The sequence below is a fragment of the Sphaeramia orbicularis genome, chromosome 1 (genome assembly GCF_902148855.1).
Source record: "Sphaeramia orbicularis chromosome 1, fSphaOr1.1, whole genome shotgun sequence".
In the NCBI taxonomy this organism is placed as follows: Eukaryota; Metazoa; Chordata; class Actinopteri; order Kurtiformes; family Apogonidae; genus Sphaeramia; species Sphaeramia orbicularis.
In genome coordinates this window covers 24,882,461-24,908,135 of record NC_043957.1, presented here as the reverse complement: position 1 = coordinate 24,908,135, position 25,675 = coordinate 24,882,461, and the positions used below count along the sequence as shown (strand labels likewise).

At 38.9% G+C, this 25,675-nt stretch overlaps 3 protein-coding genes across 5 annotated transcripts in view; 2 read left to right on the top strand and 1 right to left on the bottom strand.

The window, feature by feature from the left end:
* Positions 1 to 13,810, top strand: part of npepps (aminopeptidase puromycin sensitive) — a 29,031-nt gene extending 15,221 nt beyond the window's left edge. The window contains exons 16-23 of the mRNA XM_030132564.1: positions 2,362 to 2,496; positions 3,365 to 3,584; positions 3,878 to 4,020; positions 6,819 to 6,875; positions 7,048 to 7,155; positions 7,746 to 7,901; positions 8,241 to 8,288; positions 11,813 to 13,810. Of these exons, the coding sequence (XP_029988424.1) occupies positions 2,362 to 2,496; positions 3,365 to 3,584; positions 3,878 to 4,020; positions 6,819 to 6,875; positions 7,048 to 7,155; positions 7,746 to 7,901; positions 8,241 to 8,288; positions 11,813 to 11,959 (1,014 nt within the window). The 3' untranslated portion in view covers positions 11,960 to 13,810. The remainder of the gene's footprint in view (positions 1 to 2,361; positions 2,497 to 3,364; positions 3,585 to 3,877; positions 4,021 to 6,818; positions 6,876 to 7,047; positions 7,156 to 7,745; positions 7,902 to 8,240; positions 8,289 to 11,812) is intronic.
* Positions 13,811 to 15,478: 1,668 nt separating this feature from the next.
* c1h6orf120 (chromosome 1 C6orf120 homolog) lies at positions 15,479 to 21,450 on the top strand. 3 transcript variants are annotated; one of them, XM_030132954.1, is made up of 2 exons: positions 15,479 to 15,607; positions 19,134 to 21,450. In XM_030132954.1, exon 2 carries the CDS (start codon positions 19,173 to 19,175, stop codon positions 19,728 to 19,730), a length of 558 nt encoding a protein of 185 aa, XP_029988814.1. In that variant the 5' UTR covers positions 15,479 to 15,607; positions 19,134 to 19,172; the 3' UTR covers positions 19,731 to 21,450. The 3 variants fall into 3 exon arrangements, with proteins under 3 accessions (XP_029988814.1, XP_029988830.1, XP_029988821.1); XM_030132970.1 differs by lacking the exon at positions 15,479 to 15,607 and adding an exon at positions 15,620 to 15,773; XM_030132961.1 differs by lacking the exon at positions 15,479 to 15,607 and adding an exon at positions 15,847 to 15,864.
* Positions 21,451 to 24,461: 3,011 nt separating this feature from the next.
* On the bottom strand, positions 24,462 to 25,360 carry mrpl21 (mitochondrial ribosomal protein L21). The gene has a single exon (XM_030132946.1). It carries the CDS (start codon positions 25,296 to 25,298, stop codon positions 24,711 to 24,713), a length of 588 nt encoding a protein of 195 aa, XP_029988806.1. The 5' UTR covers positions 25,299 to 25,360; the 3' UTR covers positions 24,462 to 24,710.
* Between the last annotated feature and the right edge of the window lie 315 nt (positions 25,361 to 25,675).

The window sequence follows — 25,675 nt, the reverse complement described above, 5'->3', positions numbered from 1 at the left end:
ATCCAAGAGTAATTGCAAGTGATATTACATTTTTAGGTCACCGGCCAATAGTCCATGAGCTATTGTGAAGGCGCTGTGTCCGGCGTCGTCATCATTGTCTTCGTTACCAATTTATTCAACAATCTCTGACGAAACTACTGGTTGGATGTATTTCTAATTTTGTATGTAGCTTCCTTGGGACAATGTCTACAAAATTTGTTCACAGTTTTGCCAAATTTAGATTTTTTGCAAATGTTTTGAAATATTAAAAATTTGCCTGTACTTATTACTTAATGGTCCATATTTTGATGGCTTATGACAAGGAAATGGTTAGAGATATCAATATGGTTACTATTGAGCACTGATAGGAAGTCATAGATGGACTTTGGTTTAATTAGTTGCACTATCCTGAAGTGAAAGTACCACCCACTTCTAGTGGGAGATTGATCTCCTAAATCAAGACCACAGGACTCTAACATAGGAGCAGAATCTGACAACCTTACAAATTCAACTTGGTATTAATTCTTGATAGAACATGTTAGAGAGTTACAGGGACATTGGTCCTATTTTTATTAATTGATGCTTCCTTACTGTTCTGTGAAATTATAAAAAATGCTGGTTATATTTTTTCTCTTGTAGAAGGTGTTATGTTTTATTCAACCATGAAATACCATTGAAGATCTATCTTTATGCATATATACTTTTCTTCTTGCACTTTATTCTGTTGCTGCATTAACCATTGAATCTCCCCGTTGTGGGATCAATAAAGCCTAATCTAATTTAAGTTATACAATACCATCTAATCCTCAATTGTAAGAAATGTGAATTCTGTCAGATTTGCTTGAGAGATGTCTTAAGTAAGTAATCAATAATTAAATGTTACTGATTACATTTTCTTTGGGTTAGTCAAATAAGTTACTAAGTGCTGAAGGTCTACCTCTAGATCTAAGTGAATAAGTGTTTATTATAATCTTCCTGTTCCTCTCCTTGAAATGGACTTACTCATTGAAATTTAATGGAAGAGTGTTGTGGAGTATAGGAGCATTTTGTCTAAAAGCAGTAATGATGTGATCATTTACATCTCACTTGTCTTAACAAGTAGCTGTGAACAGTGCTCTGAGCAGAGGTGTAATATTATTTCCAAAAAAACTTATCTTAAACTTATCATTATGGACATGGCATGGAAATTATAGTGTTGTAAGAGTCAATTAAAGGTCAAATAAAGTTTGCAGGCTGGACTTTGTACTGGCCTCATCCAGCATACGAAGAGATTACTCAGTTGCAGAACTTTCCAGTCATCTGAGTATTGATCTAAGTCAGTGTTTCTCAGTGGGGGCGGTACTGCTCCCCCGGGGTTGTTGGGACACCGTTGGGGGGCGTTTGGAATGAGAAATCTGAGAGGGGGGTGCTGAGACAGAAATGGGGGGCGTTAGTTTGTATAAGTATCAATATCAACCAGTATGTCATGTCAGTGGTGAATTTCCGTCAACAACCTCTCAAATTTAAGCTGTTATTGATTCTTGATAGAACATGACGGTGAGATACAGGGTCGTATTTTTAATAATCATACCTACAGTACAGAAGGTTTACAGAAGAAACCTACTTCACCTTCATGGAAATTCAGTACATGTTTACAATCAGGGTATACAGTAGTTGGCCTTGCAGTTGTCTCTTCCTGTTCATGTTATTCAACTACTTTAGTATAATTCTAATAATATATATACATATGCAGCATGAAGGAGAAAAGCCATTTATTGTTGTTGAACATTGGAATCCAAATGTGGCAGAAAGAACTTAAATTTCCAAAACCTTTATTGGACTGTATAGAGAAATTCCTGTTACTGACAGATATTAATAGCGAAGCACCTCAAGAAGCAGGAAAGCAACAAGATGTATAAAAATATATATAAAAAAAAACATCTGTCAGACCTCACATTTGATGGTGTAAATAGTGATAAAGTATGACATTTTTGTCATGTGGGATGCAGCTGTTTTTGTACTGCTGAATGAAGACAATAATGTCATTGTGACAGGCTCCATATCTTTGTGGAAAACCGTGTTCTGTTTATTTTGGGCTTCATTATAAAAGTGTAAATGTGTGTTTTGACAGATCTTTTCAAACTTGAATGGACTTGTTTGATACCTCGTGGGTGTTACTTGTGAATTAGTGCAATTGTTGATGAGTTCTCACGAGGAAAACAGTATAAACAAAATTGACGAAGACTGACAATAATAAGTCTATTGAGATTACTTCCCTGGTATGATGCATTTCTATTCACATGAACCTCTACTGGTTAAGAGACTCAGAGATGTAAAAATGGAAACCCTACATTTCCCACACAGTCTGACCTGGTTGTGTGTCTGCTGCTTTACTGTTTGCAGATCAACCCCGGTACTGTGGGCTTCTATCGTATCCAGTACAGCTCCTCTATGCTGGAGAGTCTGCTCCCAGGCATCAGAGACCTGAGCCTGCAGCCTGTGGACCGGCTCGGCCTGCAGAACGACCTCTTCTCCCTGGTGAGACTCCTAGGCACACACAGCTTTACCTGCCACGGGAAATAAAATGAGCTGTGTGGAAATGAAGTTCACTTACTAATAGTGTAAACAAAAAGATGGTACCAAATAGACACAGACAGGAAGACTAAAAAGGAGAGCTGAGAAATGAAAACTGGTTTGGGGCATGTGGAAAAAACATAGTAGGTCAAATGAAAGAAAATCTAATGTGAGGCACTGAAAAAGTAAAAGTTTTAGATTTATTTCCAAAAATCTCTATTAACTGCTGGTGTAAAACAAAAGAGGTTGTTGCAAGACAAAGGGTCTACGTACAGCACTGTTCAAAAGGCTGTGATGAATTGTTTTACAGGGTTGAAATGACCATACACAGCTGTTTCTCATTTTATTGATTATTTTGTTTTTTCTCTGTCTTTTTTTTGTTCATTTTGTTTGTTTTCAATGAGGGAAACTCAAAGGCTAAGTACAGACGCAGAGTGGAGTGTGTGTGTGTGTGTATTACCCGATACCACTGTCTATAGCAACATGGCTAATTCTGATTGGCTGGTTACACTGATATTTTTTTTCAACAGTTTATATCTCTGTAAATTCCCATGTGGCTCAGGAGGTAGGATAGGTTGTACAATAACCAGAGGGTTGGCAGTTCGAATCTGTCCCAGTCATGTGTTGTTGTGTCCTTGGGCAAGACACTTCACCCACCTTAGGTTTTATAAAAGTACAATGATGGAAGAACACGTGCACCATCTCTTCACTCAGCACAGCCTCCTGCTGCGCATAACTGGTCAATCATGTGATGTGCAGTTGAGCATACAAATATGAAGTCATTGTTGAGCTTTGTGAAAACTGATTTTTTTGTGTGTGTGTTTGACTTCAGTCTCGTGCAGGGATGATTAGCACAGTCGAAGTGCTCAAACTGATGGAAGCATTCGTCAATGAGCCAAACTACACAGTGTGGAGCGACCTGAGTTGTAACCTCGGGGTGCTGTCCTCGCTACTGTCCCACACCGACTTCCATGAGGAGATTCAGGAGTTCATCCGGGACCTGTTCACCCCCATCGGGCTTGAGCTGGGATGGGACAGCAAACCAGGGGAAGGTGAAGAGAAGCTGAAGGGGAATAAAAATGACCATTAAAATCAAGTTTATCAGTGTAGATGTACTATTGTGAAATCATGAAATATGAAATTCTATATCACTGTACACAATTTAATAGGTTCTTCTTTTCAAGGTATTAAAATATTTAAATAGGTGCCTACTAGTCTTACATTTTGAAAACTACTTCAACCACCTGACTGCCTTCTGTCTGGTTTTATCTGCCTGTTGACAATGTCATCCCTGTGTAAAAAGACACACACAGTGACCAGAGTATGATGTTCTGTTTTTCGGCAGGTCACCTTGATGCTTTGTTGCGAAGTTTGGTTTTAGGGAAGCTGGGGAAGGCGGGACACAAACCCACATTGGAGGAGGCCAGACGGAGATTCAAGGACCACGTGGAGGGAAAGCAAATTCTGCCTGCAGATCTCAGGAGCCCGGTAAGTCTTCATCAGGAGTCACTGATACTGAAACTTAAGATATGTTGCTGTGGTTACTAGGGGTGCAACTGTACAGGGAACCCACGGTATGGTCTATACCGCGGTTTTTGAACCACGGTTTCGGTTTGGTTTCAGTACGTGTTTTTTTGCATAAAGAGAACAGTTTCTTTTTCTCCCAAAATTAGATTTTTATTTTGCTTGAGAGCAAAAACTGAATTTCACCGGGTCGAGTACCAGGCACCGGGTCGGGTACCTGCAGGTACTGAAAAGTGAGTTACTGTGTAGATAATGTGTTTAATCATGGTTCAGGTTGCGGGTAGGGATGGGAATTGAGAACCGGATCCCAGTAGCTCAATTCCTTGGAATCATTTGCCTGCCTGCTTAACGATTCTGCTTATCGATTCCGCCTTTGTTGCACATGCGTGATGACATCACGCGTACGCTGCATTGTTTTGCTCAGAATGTAGTCAACATGGCGTTGAGGCAGAAACAGTCTAAAAAGATGACATCAGGTCTACTGGAACACTGTCAAAGCTTCCATTTCTTCAAAAGGGTGGAATCCCTCCAGTAAACTCAAACATTTGTGCACAGCATGTGATTCATTTACAGGAATGTCAAGAATTTGATACGATACTTAGCAGCACTTGTGAATCTAGCGGCAGCGTGAACACCAGGCCGTCATCCAGGCCCAATTCCGGTTCCGGTGCAGGCAACAAACGTCGTACCCCCTCAAATACAAGTTCCGAAAATAGGGGAAAGGAAATGAGGTGCACAACAACGGGAGACAGGCCGAGTCGAACCAGTTCCACGTAGTGGAAATGCGGCAATAGAGGAATTAGTAAAGCGTCTTTAGTTTCACTTTCAATGAACATCATCTGTTAATATTATTTGTGCATACTGTATCTGTTATATTTTCTGTGCAGAGATGGAAATATAAAAGACAATGATGAGAATCAATAAGAGAATCGATAAGGAATCGGATCGATAAGCAAAATCGATTATGGAATTGGAATCGTTAAATTCTTATCGTTTCGCATCCCTAGTTGTGGGTCTACAGTACGCGGGACATAAAAAAAAAAAAATGTGGGTCGGGTTGCGGGGCTATGGTGGGTTCAGTGTTTCCCCGATAATTGTATAAGGGGGGTGCCCTTGATGCAGACCCCAAGTGCAGTGTGGGCACACCTACTGGTGGGAGCCTTTTATGAATGAACAAAATGAACAATGTACCCACCCAGCCCCCCTAAGGATGCAAGACTAAGTGAAACACTGGGGTTTGGAAAAGTGTACCTGTGGACTCTGATGTGTGTTGAGTCTACAGCCACCTCTCTGTCCACTGTCTCTCACTGAGGGATGGGGCTTCTTTGTGCTGCATGCTCACATGCATGTCCAGAGAGAGAGGTATAAGCCCCGGCTGTAGACTGCATGTGTACTTACTGCACAAATGAGACGTGACAGTGGAATGACTTAAACCTTCATGAGTTATAAAACCAGTCCCCCTCAATCACTGTTGTGGAGGCACAACAGTGATTGGACATTAACTTGCGGGGGCGGGCTTTCGCCTGCCTGAACAGGCACACACACAGTGTTCTGTAAAGCAGTATGTAAAGCGGCAACGCAAAATCAATTGTAAAACTGAAAAAACACGGTCCATAAGGGTGGATTGTCCCATGCAGGGCGGACTGAATGGTACATGGTTTTCCTGAGTACCGTTGCATCCCTAATGGTTATAAGTTAATAATAATTGGTGGGAGTCTCCAAGTTACCTTTTGTTGCTGGCCCTGATCTGGATTTGGGCTTGGATGCGCTATATGGACCAAAGTATTTGGACACACCTCCAAATCTGAAGCCCTTCTTAATCACATCCTGGTATATTTTTTAAAATACTCCCTCCTTCTGCTTCTGTGTTCTCTCTTTTCAACCAAAGAATACCAATGGAAAGACCTGACCCAAGCATCTGTATTTAGCCACAGAGTAAACCAGTAGGGTTATGTTGGACTGAACCTTAACAACACTGTGTAGTTACAGATGTCAGTCATGTATTTCACCCTCCCAACAGTTAAGACGGTCACAGAATAGCTGTTGTCAGGCAGGTTGGGTTGGTTTGAAGAGAACGTCAGTGCTTCAGTTCCCTGTGGGAAGGACTGTATGATGAAACCTGAACATTTAGCCCCCCCCCCCCCCCCCCCCCCTCTGCTGACTTTCTAACACTTTACAAAATCATGTGACAGCATGGTGGAATAAAGGCACAACATGTAGAGTAGTGTATAAGTAGTGTACCAACATCTCATAGACTTGTCCTCCTCATGGCTGTTATGACCACAGAGGAGGGCCAGCTCCATGTTAATGCATTTGGAACAAAGGTGGTGGAGGTGTAGTGGTCAGATGTTTCTCTGTTTTTGTCAATATGGTGTTAAACAATAGGCCTATATATAGTACTGATTAAATGTGTTATTTGTATATTGATAGGGACACAGTGAGTTAAAGAAAGAGCATAATGTATACTACTAAGTGGCTTTGATTTTAATGTTCTGATCAGAAAACCTGACTCACATGACCCATCCAGATATGTTTTAGTTTGTTTTGATTAATATTACAAACAACAGAACTGATCCGTTTTACCACTTGTCCACTGACTAATTACAGGTTCAGAGGCCTGATTAAAAACAGATTTGGCATAACTACATAGATACATAACACTGCACCAACACCAATATTCTAGATTTGACAAACACAGGATTGCAGAAATGTAAGGTGTTATTTTCTGTAAGGCTAAGGAATTATCTTGACTTTCTTTACAGGTGTATTTAACAGTGTTGAAACATGGAGACAGTACCACATTGGACACGATGCTGAAGGTAAGACTGTAGTGTCTACTTGTTCTGTTAAGTTAACCTCACTTCATCATCTGAGAAGAAGTGATTTGTACAAAGTAACTATTAAATCTCATGTTTGTGTGGTGGCTTTTCTGTTAACTTTATTTCTATACTTTCTCTGTTAAATTTTGTGCCTGCCTCTCTCTCCCGTCAGCTTCACAAACAGGCAGACATGCAGGAGGAGAAGAACCGTATAGAACGAGTGCTGGGTGCCATCTCTGCTCCCGACCTCATCCAGAAAGTCCTCAACTTCGCCATCTCGGTTCGTATGACCACAATTACTCCATGTCTCAAGTTTGGCTGTTTTCTCAGAGGAAGTGAAACAAATGTCAGTTCTTTTACCCAGCGTGCTTATAATCATGTGCTAATAAAAGAAATGATGCCCAGGTTTTTTTATGCTGTAAAGTTGATTCAAGGAATTTTGACTGGGCTTGTAGCTTTTCCCCATTCATGGTATGTGATTGATTACCGCATGTAGATAATTTACCATTTAAATACGTATTTAAATCCCCCTTGTTATTTAACCAGCTGGTATTCACTTTACATTGAGAGATATTAAAGAAACTTGTCATAGGGATATTTAAGAAGCTCCAGTCTGTGAACCTTCTGGTGTTGTTTGGAGATTGTTTTCCAAGTATGTTATTGATGAATGGATGCAGCTGTAAATATATTCATAAAGAGGATAATCAACAGATTAGTTGATAATTTAAATAATCGTTATTCATAGTAAAAGTGTAAATGTGCTTTCTGTTGCAATATGGCTATTCAGTGATTTAAGTCTCGGAAAGATTAATTACAGTATTGCTGTTTGGTTCAGGTCACCTGTCTCATCTCTGTGTCTTTGCCCGACAGGAAGAGGTTCGTCCTCAGGACACAGTGGCAGCAATTGGGGGTGTGGCAGGAAGCAGTAAACAAGGCCGGAAAGCTGCCTGGAAATTTGTCAAAGACAACTGGGAGGAGCTTTACAATCGCTACCAGGGCGGTTTCCTCATATCACGGCTCATCAAGGTAAACCACTCCCACAGAATCATGAAGTCCTGCGTTGATGTGTGTGCACAGAATCTGTTTAGAAACCTGTTGCGCAGTGCAACGACAACAGTCAGTGAGTCGCTATAACAAAGACCAGTGACATAAATCAGGTTACATATACACAGACCACCACCATACAAGTACATAACAGTAAGTGCAGAAAATCAGTGTAGATTTTATTCAAAAAATAAAAAGCAACAAATCTCAACTTTTCAGGTTGCAGTAATACAGTAAATGTTTCCAGACTTTTCTCAGATAGTGAGTGGATTTTATTCTTTCTGTCCTGCTCATGTGTTTCCTGTTGATGTGTTTCTGCAGCTCACAGTTGATGGATTTGCTATTGACAAAATGGCTGCAGAAGTCAAGGTAAAGACCCTCCACAAACACGTCATCTTCATTTCATTTCTTTTTAGAGACAGTTATTCCTTGAAGTAGTTCTTCTTGCAGAGACAATAATATATATTGTGTAATATTGTAATAATTGTCACACAACGTTCCATCATTAAAATATAATGCCAAAGGAATAAAAATTTGGCCATACAATTTTGTTAAAGAAGCGTATGACTTTCATCACTAATTTTTCTTCAAATTAGTAAAACCCTAGTGATAGCCTAATTATCACTAATTTATTAGTCTTTCCATGCTTACGTACCTAAATCACTTTCCTCATAATGAACAACTTCGAAGCTGACTCCATCACAAGCAGTCCGTTTGTTCACATACCAAACCGATACGTCACTCGGGCCTTGTCGGAAATTTTGCCACAAAGTGCATTGTGGGAATGGGAATTCCACGCAGCTGCAGCAGCAACAAACAACAAGCAATGAAACCATGTCCAATACCAGGTCAGAAGAAATGGAAGGAATTACTATAAGTCCATTGTCATCTTATAATTCGGGGTGTGGGATAGTTAAAAACAATACTTAGACGACAAAGTATCATGACACAAAGTGTTGGAGATTATGTGGGGCTGATAAAGCTGACCATTTCCATGTATTCTGGAGTTGTCCTTTCATTGGTAGTTACTGGCAGGAGCTTAAGAATTGTATGGAAAAAGTACTGAAGGTGGACCTTCCATGTACATTTGAGGTACTATATCTGGGGAAACTGGACATAAACTTTTCTAGATCTGGGGACAAACATATTTATAGAATAATGCTGATTGCAAGCAAAAAAGCAATTACCAGAAAGTGGATGAAGAATGAGGTACCTAAGGCTGAGGACTGGGTTGAGGTAATACACAATATTTATGTGATGGAAAAGCTAACTTTTTCTCTGAGACTGGAAGTGGATAGATTTAAAAGAATATGGGAAAACTGGTTAGAGTACATAAAACCAATTAGGTCTGATTTTATCTGAGATGTATATTGTGGGGAAAAAAAAAAAACCCTAGTTCAAGCTACAGAGGTTTAGTTTTTTCTTGTTAATTATATTTGTATATTTGTTTTGGTTTAATATATTCCCTGCACTGGTAACATAGTAAAACCCTGTTAGTGTAATCGGGCAAAATGTATGGTGGAAGGTATAGAACCACGAAGTCCCGGGCACAATTTTATTTTTGTACTTGGAAAGGAATGGTAATTCCCAAATTTGATTTAAAGTAAAAGAATGAGGATGTTTTTATATATGTATGTATGTATGTGTATGTGTGTATATGTATGTGTATGTGTGTATGTATGTGTATGTATATATATATATATATGTGTATATGTGTATATATGTGTGTGTGTATGTATGTGTATATATGTATATATGTGTGTGTGTATGTATGTGTATATATGTATGTGTATATGTGTGTGTGTGTATATATATATATATATATTTATTTATTTATTTATTTATTTATTTATATTTATTTATTTATTTATTTTTTTGTTTTTTTTGTTTTTGTTTGTTTGTCCTATATTTTCTATTTTTTGATTGTCATGATTAATTTAAAGATATTACATTTGGAGGAGAGTGGAAAGAGATGGAAAAAACAAAAAACTCAGCCATTGTGTACCAGCTGTATGTGGAATTTATTTTATAATGTTCAATAAAAAGATAATTAAAAAAAAAAACAAAACAATACTTAGACATCAGTTTTGTGGCATTTTCGGATTATGTCATTGTGTAGGCTTATCATACACGCCTCGCTTGTGATAGAGTCATCTTCAAAGTTGTTCACCGTGAGGGAAGGGATTCAGGTGCGTAAACACGGAAAGACTAATAGATTAGTGATAATTAGTGGTTTTGCAAATTTGAAGAAAATTTAGTGACGGAAGTCATATGCTGGGGCGACACGGGGGTGCAGTGGTTAGCACTCGTGCCTCACAGCAAGAAGGTCCTGGGTTCGATTCCAACACCAGTCGACGGGGGGTGGGACCTTTCTGTGTGGAGTTTGTATGTTCTCCCCGTGTCTGCGTGGGTTCTCTCTGGGTACTCCGGCTTCCTCCCACCATCCAAAGACATGCACTGATAGGTTAATTGGTTAATCTAAATTGCCCATAGGTGTGAATGTGAGAGTGATTGTTTGTCTCTATGTGTTCAGCCCTGTGATGAATTGGTAACTTGTCCAGGGTGTACCCCGCCTTTGCCCCTATGTAGCTGGGATAGGCTCCAAGCGACCCCCGTGACCCTAGTGAGGATAAAGCGGGTTCAGAAAATGAATGAATGAAAGTCATATGCTGCTTTAAATAATGACTTGTATTTGCAACCTCTCATTACTGTCTAATGCTGCACTTCGACCACTAGAGGGCACAACACAGAACTGTCATGACGTTTTTATCAGCCTCTTTAGATTACATTTACATATAATGTCTTCGCTCAAAAAATGATGATGATGGTGATAATAAACTTAATTAGTAATGGGTTTCTCACAATAAATGTAGCTCGAAATACCTTACCAAAATATATTACATCCACTGACTTCTTCATTAGGGCTCACTAACATAAAAAAAAAATTGTGTTAATGTTGATACCTTAGCTCTGATACAGGTTCCAAAATAATACCAGTTTTCCTTTTTGACCAAAAGAAAATTACAGGACATACTCAGTTCATTTGCATTTTTATGTACAGGGTGGGGAAGCAAAATTTACAATGGACATTTAGTTGTTTTTTCTCAGCAGGCACTACGTCAATTGTTTTGAAACCAAACATACACTGATGTCATAATCATACCTAACACTATTATCCATACCTTTTCAGAAACTTTTGCCCATATGAGTAATCAGGAAAGCAAACGTCAAAGAGTGTGTGATTTGCTGAATGCACTCGTCACACCAAAGGAGATTTCAAAAATAGTTGGAGTGTCCATAAAGACTGTTTATAATGTAAAGAAGAGAATGACTATGAGCAAAACTATTACGAGAAAGTCTGGAAGATACTATTAAAGAAGAATGGGAGAAGTTGTCACCTGAATATTTGAGGAACACTTGCGCAAGTTTCAGGAAGCGTGTGAAGGCAGTTATTGAGAAAGAAGGAGGACACATAGAATAAAAACTTTTTCTATTATGTCAATTTTCTTGTGGCAAATAAATTCTCATGACTTTCAATAAACTAATTAGTCATACACTGTCTTTCAGTCCCTGCCTCAAAATATTGTAAATTTTGCTTCCCCACCCTGTACTTTAAAATGAATCTATTTACCGTAACTTGAAGTTACTTACCTTAGGTGTCAGATGGTTAGGTAAAAATTTAGCATCACATGATACTGGGTATTTTTCAATACGCAATAATGTCGAAGGAATTCAGTCTATGTTATATAAATATCATTAGTGTAATACCCACCCTAATGTGACATAGAAGATAGGAAGAGATAATATATGGAGCAATTTGCTGTTACAAATATAGTGAAGTTCTTTTATCTGATACATGAACTGTGTGTGTGTGTTGTTTTTTTTTTTCACAGAGTTTCTTTGAGAGCCACCCGGCACCGGCGGCCGAGCGTACGGTGCAGCAGTGCTGTGAGAATATCCTCCTGAACGCAGCCTGGCTGAAACGCGACGCAGACGACATCCAACAGTATCTACTGCAGCGCAAAGCGCCTCCTGTCTGAGCCACCGCCCTCACCACCTCTTCAAGCCCCCTCCCCCCTCCCTCCAGCGCGGACCTCCCAGCATCATAGCTGCCTCGGCCCCCCCTCAGTGCAGACCAGAGCGGGAGAGCAGAGCGTACTTTCAGCAGGCTTCATTTCTCTAAAGAAACAGTACGAAACAAGACTAAGTCAAGAATTTAACAAGGTGTTGGAAACACAGAGAGACTCTTTCTACGTTAACGAAGCAAATCCATCTTAGTGAGACCAGGAATGTAGTTTTACCCCCACTCTGCCCATGAACAGGTACCGTTTAATCAGCGATCAGCGCGTCCATGAAACGCACTCAAAATGGCCGCAGCCCCCTGCATCACACACCTTCACCCACCTCCACATCAACGCTGACAAAACTGTGAATCCCCAGACTCCCCTTTCCCACTCCTTTGTCCCACTGCCTCTAAAAGAATGCATGAAGTCGCTGCTTTTGTTTCTTTTCCGTTTGCCTTCTTCTCTCTCCCCTTTTCCTTTCAGGCGTTATTGGGTGAAATCATACTTGGGCAGAATGGGGTTAACAACAGTAGTGTGTGTTGTAGTTTCAAGCAGCACTGATTTTTCCATTGCTAATAAACGGTTAGGATGAGGCGAGCAGCGCTAGCATGGTACTACATTGTAAACTGTAAAATGCAAGCAGTTTTGCAGACGATGTTCCTTAAAAGAGAAGTTCATGGCTACCCGTTTCCACCTCCTTCCCCTCAAAACCCCATCGAACTCTGTTCACTCAGAGTTTGTATAGTTTGAATCAGTATCAAACATATTTAAAAATTTCTTTATCTGCCACCCTCAATGAAATGAAGATATTGGCGTGTTTTTATAAGACATCAGATGCAGTGATTTATTTAAATGTTGATGAGATAATCTTATATTCATAGGAGAGAAAAAAGATCACAACACTACTTTTCGGGGGCCTTTTCATTCCAATGTAACATCAGGAAATGCCTCCTTTGTCGAGTTGAGAGTCCGCTAAGGCCCAGTCTGGACTTTGAAGACGGATTGACTCGACTCCGCTGTCGAACTTGGAAGCCTTAAATTGGTCGGCTGGTTTGCAGTAAATATTAAAAGCTGAAGTGGTGATAATAAAAAGTCAATTGTATCTAATGTGACGGATTATGCAGACTTGTTGAACGAGTATATCTATATAGAATTTACAATTTGATGTGGTTTTTGAAAACATACCAACCGAAGTCATTCAACCTGTTGTTGAGACTCTTCCCCCTCCCCCGATCATTTGTTGTTTGTTTTTTTTTTTTCTTTTTTGTTTAAAACTACAGTTGGTGTTCATTAAAAGGAAAAACAATTTATGTGCAAATTATGTGACATTAGTACACTTTTCTCTAATGATTGAAATGTGTGTGCTGAGAAACAGCCCAGCGAACGATTTTCCACCAAGGTTCAATGAAGGGTTGAAGAACATTTGGGAGACATTTATTTTAGGTATTCTGTATGTTTTGTTTTGGTCAAGTTAAAAAACAAGTTAAGACAAATGTCTGGGAACGCTCATGAAACCTTGGAACCTTTAAAGGCGCAATATGTAACAGTTTCCAGTGGGGCCAAAAAACCCAAACTAAAAATCCATACAATATTAATCCTCTCAATAATCACCTCTGATTCTCAGATCAACCCAGGTCTCATTCAGTCCATCGCTAGTTTAACCTCCCCGCTGAGGAGGAGCTGAGTTTCACCAGTTAGTTTACAAACACTAGCAATGTTACATAGGTTACATTAAGGACTAATGTAATTAAAGGTTCCAAAGGGTTTTGAAGTGTAGACATCCATGACCCTCCAGTGAGCATTCCATTAGAGTTCTTAAAGGTTATACAAAAATAATTTTCCACAAAGATGTTAAAAAGTTTAATTTTTAGGCAATGTGAGGTTTGTTTCAGACATTCCATGTGCTCTACAATGTTCCCTAAAGGTTCTCTCCAGGTTTTTCAAAAATAGTTTTCTGTTCGTTTGGTTTTTTTTTTAACAAGCAGGTGTGGCAAACCAAAAATCTGTTAAAGGGGGTTTGCAAGACTAACCTCCAAGGAAACAGTGAATATTTTTTGAAGTATTTTTAAAGCTTTCATCAAAAGAACCTTCTGAGAACCTTAATGGAATGTTTGTCAGAGGTACCGAGACACAAAATCAACTTCCCAGGAGCGTTTGTAGAGCCAACACATCTTTAATGAACCTTCTTGTAACTTTTTTTCAGGTTCAGGATCTTAGTTTGCTGGGAGATGTGTAATTTAATCAGCACTGATGATATGAAATGATTCTGATTTTGATGATGGATTATGAATCACACCACCACAGAAACTGATCAATACTGGAAATACAATGTCTGATTTGACCAAACTGGTTACAGTTGGACACAGTGACATGTTTCATAAAATGTCTGTTGTGAAATTTTTGACACTTTGATTTTGCAAAGACATTTAATGTTTTTTTTCTAATGAAAATGAATTTAGTTGAATATGTGGAAAATCTCAGTGGTGCTGAGGAAAAGCTGCTTTAGTGTTGCCAAGGTGAACGTAAATATGAAGTCTAATAAAATTAAACACTAAACAAAACACAATCTGTCACTGCAAGACTACGAGATTTCTCAGGTGAACTACTCTGATGATCAAATACTGCTCTTTCCTTTATTTCCCCTTGTTGTGCTTTTCCTACTTTGCCACTTAAAAACTGATAAGTAGAGATTTAATTGGTCTGTCCTGGAGTTTTTATGTAACTTTACGCAAGGTGTCTTTTATAATTCCAACTTTACAAAATACAGGAACCAGTCAAAATGTCATGGATATCTACAGTTGGTATAGATACTAATAAGAATGTAGTTGCAGATATCAACAAATCTGTGGGTCTGTCACTACATTATGGATTTTTGGAATCATTTTTCATTTTAAGTATCTGATGTTAAAATTATGGCTAGTATTGTGTCTCCAACTGAACTGTAGATACCTGGGATGAAATAAAAGTAATCCCAGTATGTGTTTGAATAGAATCCAAAATACAATTGTGGATATTTGAAATTGTAATGGCCTGTACACGTGAAGGGCAAACATAAATGTCAACAGAAGTAAATATCATTATTGACATCTGAAGAATTGAACTACAAACATCTCCAATATTCTGTTTCTTCAGTCTAACTATTGGGCTTGGCTGGTAAAAACTAAATATCTTGAAATACAGTTTCTACAAGTAATTGTTAATAGATATATGTTTATAGATTAGATGTCATTAACTGCCTTCTTAACTACTAAAACACTTCACAAGTAGATTTACTAAATGGATGTATAAACTGCAGTATTAAAATGTTTATTTATTTATTTATTTATTTACTTTAATTAAACAATGAACTAAAAAAACAGAAAATAAGCCACCAGATACAATGACGATATTGGTGAGTAATCCAAGTATCAAAACTGTGTGAAAGAACAAAATACAGTACAAGAGAAAATGTATAAAAAATGAGAAGCTATGTGTGGTTCTAATTTTATTTCGGCAGGTGGCGACGCTGAGTAGCGTTTGTCATTAACCATTCAACGGAAAAGGAAGTGAAGAAGTGAACTTAGTTTCCAGTCGGTAGCCGCTCTGACTGGTCGAAGATGCAGATTCCAAGGAAATGACAGCTCTGTAAGCGTTATCCACCTTGTGTAATCATCCACCTATGACCTCACTGATAAATCAGCAGATGAGTTTTTGTCCAAATTCACTTTGAGCTTATTTATCTCGGACGGAACTAGCCAGCAGCGGCTGCGTGTGGCTAAATGTTAAGAAGCTAGTTAAGTAGTTAAACTAAGTAAGTAGCTAGCTAAGGCAAACGCCTATCTAATTTTAACTAAGACGCCGTCGGGCTATCACATAAATAATTAGTCGTACATTTTATCGAGGTAATACATTCTTTCTGTATTTCGACACTGTCAGTGTTGGTTTATGCAGCTGCTGTTGACAGGTGACGCGTTAGCATTAAGGTGTTAGCATTTTATTGAAAACACAAATGTGTAGCTAACCAACAGTCGGTGAAACGCACTGGAGCAGTCATGTATTATTATTTGTTCAGTCTTACTGGTGAACATAACGTTAAATGCCGAAGCTGGTCTGGAATATGTCTAAGTTTCAGTTAAAAAGTGGTTAGGACTTAGCCGTTTAAATCTGCCTCTTTACGATCAAAGGTCAGTTGAGTTTATTTTTAGTCCGCCACGGTTTGTTTTAGAGTCAGCTTTTCTCTGTAATGAGAGAAAACAGCCCGTCTTTTTACTCCTGGGTAGTTGGTAGAGCTCAGCAGAGAGTCTGTGTATTGAAGTAGGTTAGTAGGAAGTCACTTGAAAAGCATTTCTTTATTCGGAACGCCATTATTTCGGTACTGTTGACAGATATAAATATGAGGCTACAGAAGTAATTAGCGTAAGTCCCCTCATTTGGATGTTTGCACTGCACAAGAATAACATTAGTTCCGTAGTTGTGGTCCAACTTTAACCCATAAACACCCTGTGCTACTTTTATGTCAGCTCTCAAATGAATATTTTTCTCTATTTGACCTTTCTTAAGTGTTTTTTCGCCATTTATTACATTATTGTCCTTTGTATTTTGCATGTTTTCAGTGAAAATCGTGTATTTTCCTGTATTTAATTATATAATGGTCTTGTAGATGGTCATCAAAGCTCAAGCTATGTGGTTATTATATCAGAAACAGAGAAAACAGAAGAAAAGGTGTCTTTTTCCGTAAAAGATATCAATAACTGAACATAAACCAAATGTCTCCATCCACTGTCATTGATCAAACTCCATTGGTTCTAATGGTGAATCAATATTGCTGAAAATGACAGTGTTTTGTTGTTCACAACGTAGCCTCTAAATGTCCAAATGGATCATATCTGATGACCATGAAAAGATGAAAAACTGCATTTTACCTGAAATATTTACATATATTGATAGGATTCGTGGTTCTAAAGTTCTTAAACATTTTAGATCAGCATATGCTTTTGGTCAGCGGTGGATGTTTGGGTCTTATAAACTTGGAAGGATCTTTATTATTGAAGAGGATTGTGACTTTGTTCTGTTTTGTATTTGCGCTTATTTTTAAACATGTGTTTAACTGAATCATCATTAAGTAATGAGGGTTTGTGCTTGTAAGGAGCAGGTCCAATGTATTGTACTTCAGTCTGTACTGGCATAACAGGCAAGCCATGTTAGGGATGATCAGACTGATACTGACATGAAACTATGAATTCGTTACATAATTCATCCACTCAAAGAGACCACCAGAGGCCTCTTATCACAGTACAAATTTAAGCTGACATCTGTAATTAGCATTATAAATGTCAAATGATATTTTTTAAAATTTGAAGGCTGAAATGTGCTCATAATTTGGAGAAAATAGATGGATATTTATGGTTTTAAATGGCTCTTTACAGTCAGAACATGATTAATAAGGGGAAAAATTGAGATGCAGTTAAATAGAACAACGAAATGTTGATGATTAAATTTGTGTTTTAAACTAAGTGTAAACAGCTTAAATCCCAAAGGCAAAAAAAAGCCTCAGTGATTTTTTTTATTTTATTTATTTATTTTTTTAAAGGTGTCATGGAGCAAACATTCCATAATTTCCTTTAAGAATATTGTAACGTAAATGGTTTTAGTGGAAATAAAACATATGCACCTTCTGTGAAGTCTGTCTACATGCTGCAGAAAAGTTACCTTGTTACTTGTCTCCATGTCTGTTTTTAGATAAGGTTATAGGGTTAAATACCTTAACTAGCGGGTTGACCCTGGGGGATCCATGGGTTCTAGATGTGGTAGTTTTTATGCTGTTGTGTATTCATGCATGCTGTGCTGCATTTCTCCAGCAGTCACCACCAAAGCGTTCTGGGTATAGCAACATGATTGTAAGGCTATAGTATTCCAAAATTACTATTATCTTCCAAAATACTGGTCCTATCAACTTGCTGTTTTTGCTAGCCTGTTCTTTGACCAAAAATACATAAGTATGCCAAACTGCAGCTGTCCGCTCTTTCTGGATTTTGTGTGAATTCTGAGACATACATACACACATGCACGCAGACAAGGCCATTTGGCTTTTGAGATTTCATCAGATTTGACTGTATTGCTCTATTTTATGACTGAAGCAACTTAGCAAGTCCTGCAACAGCAATATTTTAGCTTCACTTTTCTATAATGGCATACAGCATCATCTATCTTTATAGGAGTCTTTTGATTTGGACAGAGAGGGAAGAGCAGCAGAAGGAAGGCTGTATTTTATTCTGGTGTTTTCTCCTATATTTCCACCTTCTGCAGCTTTAGTTATAATTTTCATGAATTAACATTATGTATATTGTAGTAATAATCTTTTTTTTTTTTTTTTATTGCCCATCTCATTTTATAGCTGTGTTTACACTGCAGTCCACTGTAATCTTTCAATTTAGAGATTCCTACTTTGTAAGGATGCAAATGAAGTGATCTGATGTGTGTTTAAATACCTGAAAGCATTTAATTTTTGACATGCAAAGCTGTTCCACCTGCTTTGAAAAGTCTAATCTGCTAGAAATAATGACCATTTTGTCTTTTAGCCTGGGGTTTTGGTTTTGGTCGATGGTTCAGTGAATTCCGGCTTCATTCATGTTTAGAACAATTTGTTTGTTTGGAGCCATTCAACCTTTAAGGCATCTATTTGGAAAAACCTACTGCACCCTAACATGGATGTAATTCTGCAAGTGCCATTACAAAATGGCAGAAATTCACATATGATACTCTAAAGACAACATAATGAGCAGTTATTTATCTGTCAGAATGTATTCCCGTCTGTCCATCAATCCATCTATCTCTGGAGTGTTAATCATTCAGTTTTTGTTGCATCAAATTTGTTAAATTTGTTTAATGCAGAAGTGGTACCTTCTACTGATTTGCCTGTCATCTTTCCATGTACCATACATCAATTAGTCGCTGGTGCATAAATAGAAATCCATTTGATATTTTTCCCTTTCCCATTTACTTTACTGCTTTCGCTGGAAAAAGTCAATGAAACAGAGCAAACATCACTAACAAGTACCACTCGGACTTTGTGGGGCCGAGGGGGATACGCCGTCCTCTGAAATAAAAAGTTATTTGATAAGTGCTAACTGAAGTCTTCCTCTGTCTGGGTGTTTGGCTATTGTGTTTACAGGCTGTCTGGTGTCGTCACTGATCAACAGATGCCTTCACCATGATGCTGAGCTGCAGTGCCCTGGTCGTCGCCTTCCTGCTGTCCCAGGCTGGCGGCTTCTTGAACCCCTCGGAGGACGACGGTGTCCCTGATGATTGGGTGCTGCTTCATGTGGTTCAGGGCCACATCGGGGCTGGAAATTACAGCTACCTACGCCTCAACCACGATGGCAGAATCATCCTGCACATGCACACCATCAAAGGGGACGCCGACTTGTATGTGTCGGACAAAACCCTGCGGCCGAGTTTTGATACATACAAGCTGCAGTCAGTCACCTGTGGTCAAGACGTTGTGGTGGTGCCGGGGGACTTTTCAAGGCCCGTGGGCATTGGCATTTATGGCCACCCATCTCACCAAGAGAGTGAGTTTGAAATGCGGGTGTTCTACGATCAGATGGTGCCTCAGGACCCGTTTGATAAGGGCTCGTACCCCTCAGAAGATGGACAGAAGCATAAAAAATCCCCGCAGGCTCCAGAGGAGGACTTTCAAGAAGAGGAGTCGATCTTTTGGACAATTCTGATTGGACTTTTGAAGATTATAGTTGAAATTTTGTTTTGAAAATTGTTTCACTTTTGCTGCGTTATCAGAAGGAAAAGCTTCAGCCTGAACACATTATAAAATATGTTGCAGGGTTAGTGGTTGGGATTAACCAATTCTAGGATTTCAATAACTAAGAATTAAGAAAAAATGCAAAACCTTTGCTGAAGGTCATACTACTGAAGCCTCATTATATAGATGTGTTAAATGTTTGGGATAACTTGTCAGATTTAGGATGTTCTTTTACTTTATCTCATAAACACAGAGACTGGTGTTTTTAAGATGAATCACTTGTTCATCATTTAGTCTTTGGTTAGAGTCAACCAGTTTCTGCAGTCTTAAACAATAGTTCAAGAAGTTTTCCAGCAAAACTGAAAATAATATCACATCCTATTTATTTTGAAAGAGATACTGGTCACTGTATTAACTTCTTCTGGCCTGCAAACAACATTAGCCTCCTTTCCACCACAGGAACTATTATCATTTGCCTGTGATTTTGAAAAATCTCAGTGCGTTACCATCTAAATTACTTACCGACAAAACTTTCCCTCAACCCCCAAACGTTCCCTGAAAAAAGCACCTAGAATGGGGTTAGGACTTTACAGATACCTTGGAATTCTTGAGGAGTGCAGCTATGTGCTGAACAATGCTGATTTATGAAACACACTTGCAGCATTCCACACTTCTATTTCAAATTTCTTTCAGCTATTTTATAGGGGTGTAACAGTGCACTCGTTTGTACTGAACCGTTTTGGATCGGGGCTTTCAATACAATACGGAGGTATACCAAACAAATACATGTAGCCTATGTGAAGAACGCAAACACTCGGGAAGCAGGGTGGCCGCAAGCAAAACCTATGCGCGGGATTTCCCCTATATGCTTAGAAAACCACTTTATGTTGAGGCTTTGGTGCCAATAAGGGGGGGCGATAAACAAGAAAACAGAGAATATGACAGAGGCACAGAAGCTGAGTCAGATGTTCGAAGCTGTTGAGTTTAAGTCTGATTGATGTTACAGAACACCCCCCCACTAGTCTCCTTCACTGTATCGAACCGAATACCCCTGTACCAAAAATATACCGAACCGAAATTTTTCTGTACTGTTACACCCTTGCTATTTTAGAAATATTGTAATAGTATAACTCCAATAGTGCGTAAAAATGTATTGTTTTTTTCTGAAATGGAAACAAAAAGGCATAGCTCTTAAGCTCTCCACAAATCTGGGGGAAACCCCTGATGTGTGGATCGCCAATAGGTCATTTTCCACCTAAACCAGTTATAGTTGTTTATTTGCCATTTACACATTGATAATGGACTTCCTTGCTCCAATTGAAGCTCTGAAATCTCAAACCAAATCATCTGGGACCTCAATGATTGCATTAAAAAACCATTCGATGCACCATTGGGTAGTAGATAATATCTCTTCAAAAACATTTAACAGTGCTGAATTTGAGAAGTCGAATAATTAGCGTAAAATATCACAGTCTGGGAGACACTGCTAAAGCATTACTGTGATATATTTTTGGCTTCTCCTAGATTGCATCAGAGTTGGTCTTTACATGCCTTTACATTATCATCACAAAGCACATCATTTAAATTTCTTACACATCTTAGAGTGGGAGTGTCAAACATGCAGCCCGTGGGCCAAAACCAGCCCGCCAAATGGTCCAATTTGGCCCCAAATGCAAAAATTACACTTAGATATTAACAGTCAATGACATAAAAATCATTTTAATGTAGAGGCTACATTCAGCCTAATTCAATCTAAAGTGGATCAGACCAGTAAATTACTATCCTAATAATCTAAAAAATAATGACAACTACAAATGTTTTCTTTGTTTTAGTGTAAAAAAGTAAAATTGCATGAAAATGTTTATATTTACAAACTATCTTACAAAACAGTGTGAAGAACCTGAAGAAATATGAATAACCTGAAATGTTTTAAGAAAAGTGCAGTTTTAACAATATTCTCCGTTACTAAATTTTTTGTGTATTTGTAGATCCACTGTGATCTGTGAGTTGTAATGTACATGTAAATGATAAACTGAGAAACAATAGTGTTAAAATTACAAATATTTTTTAAAAAGAGATTTCAGGTTGTACATGTTCACATTTCTTTTGGAGGATAGTTTGTAGATGTTAACATTTTCCTTAATACGTTTTTACTTTTTTCACTCTAAAACAAAGATAAACATTTGAAGTTTAGATTATTTATAAGTTATGTTATTTTACTGGTCTGGCTCACTTGAGATCATATTGGGCTGAATGTGGAACCTGAACTAAAATGAGTTTGACAGCCCTGATGTAGATATGTCCTTCCCCAGCCTGGCCAGCCATCCTTGTTTCTCAATGAGAAATCCGTCTGGAATTGCAGGGCCTTGAATCCAAATATGAAGGCGGGACTAACAGGCGCTGAGTAAACCAATCACAGATAAGACGGATGTGACGCTTTTGTCAGGGAAATATAAGAATCCAGGGTGTGATCTGTAATTCAAGTCTTATTTTTGAATCAAGTAAACAACCGACAACAGTTGTAGAGATTTGTGGACTTGGAACTGACTTTGACTCATGACAAAAAGAAGTCTACGCATATGACGCACTACGAAACACCTGCCCTCAGACTTGTGATTGGTTCAGTATAGAATAGACTGCATATTTCACAGCAACTGGCCCAATTCCAGACTGTTCTCTCAGTATTGAATACACTGAGAAAACCGGATAGCTGGCCAGGCTGCCCCCCCCACCCACTGCTTGCATGTCTTATCAGCTGAAGTTCAATTTGTGGTTGTTTTTCCGCATTTCTTTTGATACTGTCATTACCTCCGCCAAGGAGGTTATGTTTTTGCCAGCGTTGGTTTGTCTGTCTGTCTGTCCGTGTGCAGGATAACTCAAAAAGTTATAGATGGATTTGGATGAAAATTTCAGGAAATGTTGATACTGGCACAAGGAACAAATGATTACATTTTGGTGGTGATCGGGGGGGGCACCGATCTGCCTTGGCGGAGGTCTGTGCTCTCTGAGTGCTTTTCTAGTTATTTATTTCACATCCAGGAAGGAGAATTGAACATAAAATTGACCAGCAACTCTTTCAGTGCATATGTGATCACTTCAGTATTTTTTAAAATACTGTCCTCTAACTTGATTAATCTTGATGTGATTTTACATGGAACAGAGGTCATGGCTGATGTTCACTTGAGTCTGTGAGGGAATCAAACCGCTTGTCTTAATTCTGCATATCAGCATCACACAGGATCTGTGTGCATTTTAATTTTTTTTAAAAATCTTTGCAATAGGTTCATTGTTAGCTGTTCCTAGAGAAAACATGAGGCTTCTCGAGGACGTAAACATGCCAAATCAGTGGTTTATTTACTTAATGTTAAATATCATCAGAGGTCAGTGCAAGCTGCAACTCTGCTCATGTGTCTGCGCTATTCTGGATTCACTGTTTTCATCTGCTACACATGGGTATTTCTTCAGCTCAGACTCCGAATGGGAAGCAATGTATCGCCTTGTTTTCACCTGTTGGGCATGCTCCTGATTTAAACATCGCTGTTGGGGTTCAGTTTTTAGTCCATTTTTACCACTGAGCAGAAATGTTCAACAGTGCCTTCGGATCAGTCCTCTGCAGGGTGAACAACCGCAGTGTTTCAGGTTTCTTAATAAAGCAGTTTTTTGCAGACTGTTATAACTGTCTTTTTTCTTCTTTTGTTTTAAATGTCTTAAAATGGTTTTAATAAGTTGACTACAGTAGGGAACATGGGGAAAATGGTCACATCCCAAATACTGTTCAGAATCTATTAAACTGCTAATGAAGTTCCCATACTTTAAGTACGTACAGTGATAAAACTTTTTTACGATAGACATCTTCCACCACTGGTGATTTGACAAAAATTTGAGGAATTAGTGGTAAATCTGCCTCACAAATGTTCAATTTAGTCCTATTACTGTTTAGCCTCAGCAAAAGGAGGGACTTTGTTTAAAACGGTTGTAATTCCTAAATGGTTGATGCCGTATTTTTGTTAAACCACTTGAAATAATGCTGCAAGTTCACTCTTCAGTCACACAGTTTCATTTCAATCCACTGCAGTGGTGTACAGTGGCAAAATTACAAAATACATGTCCAAATCCTTACGTTCCTGACTGTATGTAGTTACTGATATTTTTAAATGAAAGGAACAACAGCCTGACAGGAGTTGTTTAACTGAAAACAATGTCAACAAATTTCAGTTTTTCAGAATTTAAATGTCATTGTATAATTTTGTTGACAATGTTATCTCTAAATCATTATGAATTTTTTACTACCATTTGATAATATTAAAAGGCTTATAAAGTGCGGTATTATCTTAAATAAGTGAACCAGCATAGTGAAGAGACATTAAAATACCTGAGATCATGTCAGCACATTTAGGGGTTAACAGACTACCTCCTTTTCCCCTCTCATACACACTTTTAATACCATAAACCCTTTTGTGTAGATTGAGATGGATCTGACATGCTTCTTGCTTATTTTTAAATTCTTGGAATGTTCCACCTATGGGTCATGACCTCATCTTTTAGAATGGACAGTCACGGTGTAGAAAACATTCAGAAATCTACAGGTTTAACCAGTTTTCAGTTCCACACCTCGGTAGTGGCTTGTTGTGTCAGACCTGAGTCACTGAAATAAAAATCTGAGTCACCGAAATAAAAATGATCTGTTTTTACCCTTTAAATAAGTTATATTTAACAGAAATTAGAAAGTGACCAAAGCTCTCACCTTTCGAGAAAACCAACACATTTATTGTAATTCAGTCAAATCTCTGCAGAAAGGGGAAATTTATGTACAGAAGAAAACCCACTGGACAGTCACAGGAGTCCAGAGTTTTGGTTGGCTGCTTTGTTAAAGCAGTACTGACCACAAACACAACCATGACCAGGTTCATTTACGTCCACACGTTGTTTCAGTGTGTCTGTGGTCATCTGGGTCTCATTAACTCCATGTCTGTGTGGTCTCCATCACCATCATGAGAGTGCAGGGGCCAGCTCGATCCTGTTGATCCTCAAAACCGTCTGAGGCTGAATGATGATCTTCTTTCTCTGGTATCGGTGTCTCTTCCTGAACCGCATATGGACTTTAGGCCAGGACTCAGTCTTTTCGATCACGGTAGCTTCGACCCTGACAAGGTCCTTGCCCAGCAGAGGCCTCCCGACCAGGGTGAAATCCTGCGCCCCGATCAGCAGCACCTTCTCCATCCGGATCCGGTCACCGCACTCCGCCTCGATGTGGTTCTCAACCAGGATCAGGTCTTCGTCGGTGACTTTCCACTGGCGGCCCGCGAAGTGCACCACGGCGAACAGGCGGCCGAAGTTCTGCTGTGCGACGAGCCGGTTCACGGTGCCCACCACGGCGGCGTGTCGAATCCGTTCCTCCTCAGCAGACACCGGGCTCGGCTGGTCCGACCACGGCGGCTGCGTTAGGGAGGTACGGGGTACCAAGGGGCCGGTGACAGAGCTCTGTGCCCGGAGTGCAGCTGGGAACAAGAGGGGCAGACGAGGTGACAACAAACTGCATGCCCTCCAGAGCCGTGCACATCCACTACCCAGCGCCATCTTGACAGGAAGTACAGTTCACAGAGCATGCGCACAGCTCACCGCTATAGTCACGTGATTCCACAACGTTAACGTTTCCTAAAATTCTATCTATCTATCTATCTATCTATCTATCTATCTATCTATCTATCTATCTATCTATCTATCTATCTATCTATCTATCTATCTATCTATCTATCAAACACTGCTACTAGTTTACTTTTATTTAACGTTTTCACATAGAAACTTTATAAATGAGTTGAATGGCCTGGTGTCTTGGTGTACTTGATTTTTAGCTTTATTTTCTATTTTTATAGGAATATAGTTGATATGTATTAAAAAGTACAATATTTGCCTCTGAGATGGAAATAACAAGCAGAGGGAAAGTAGTTACTTAC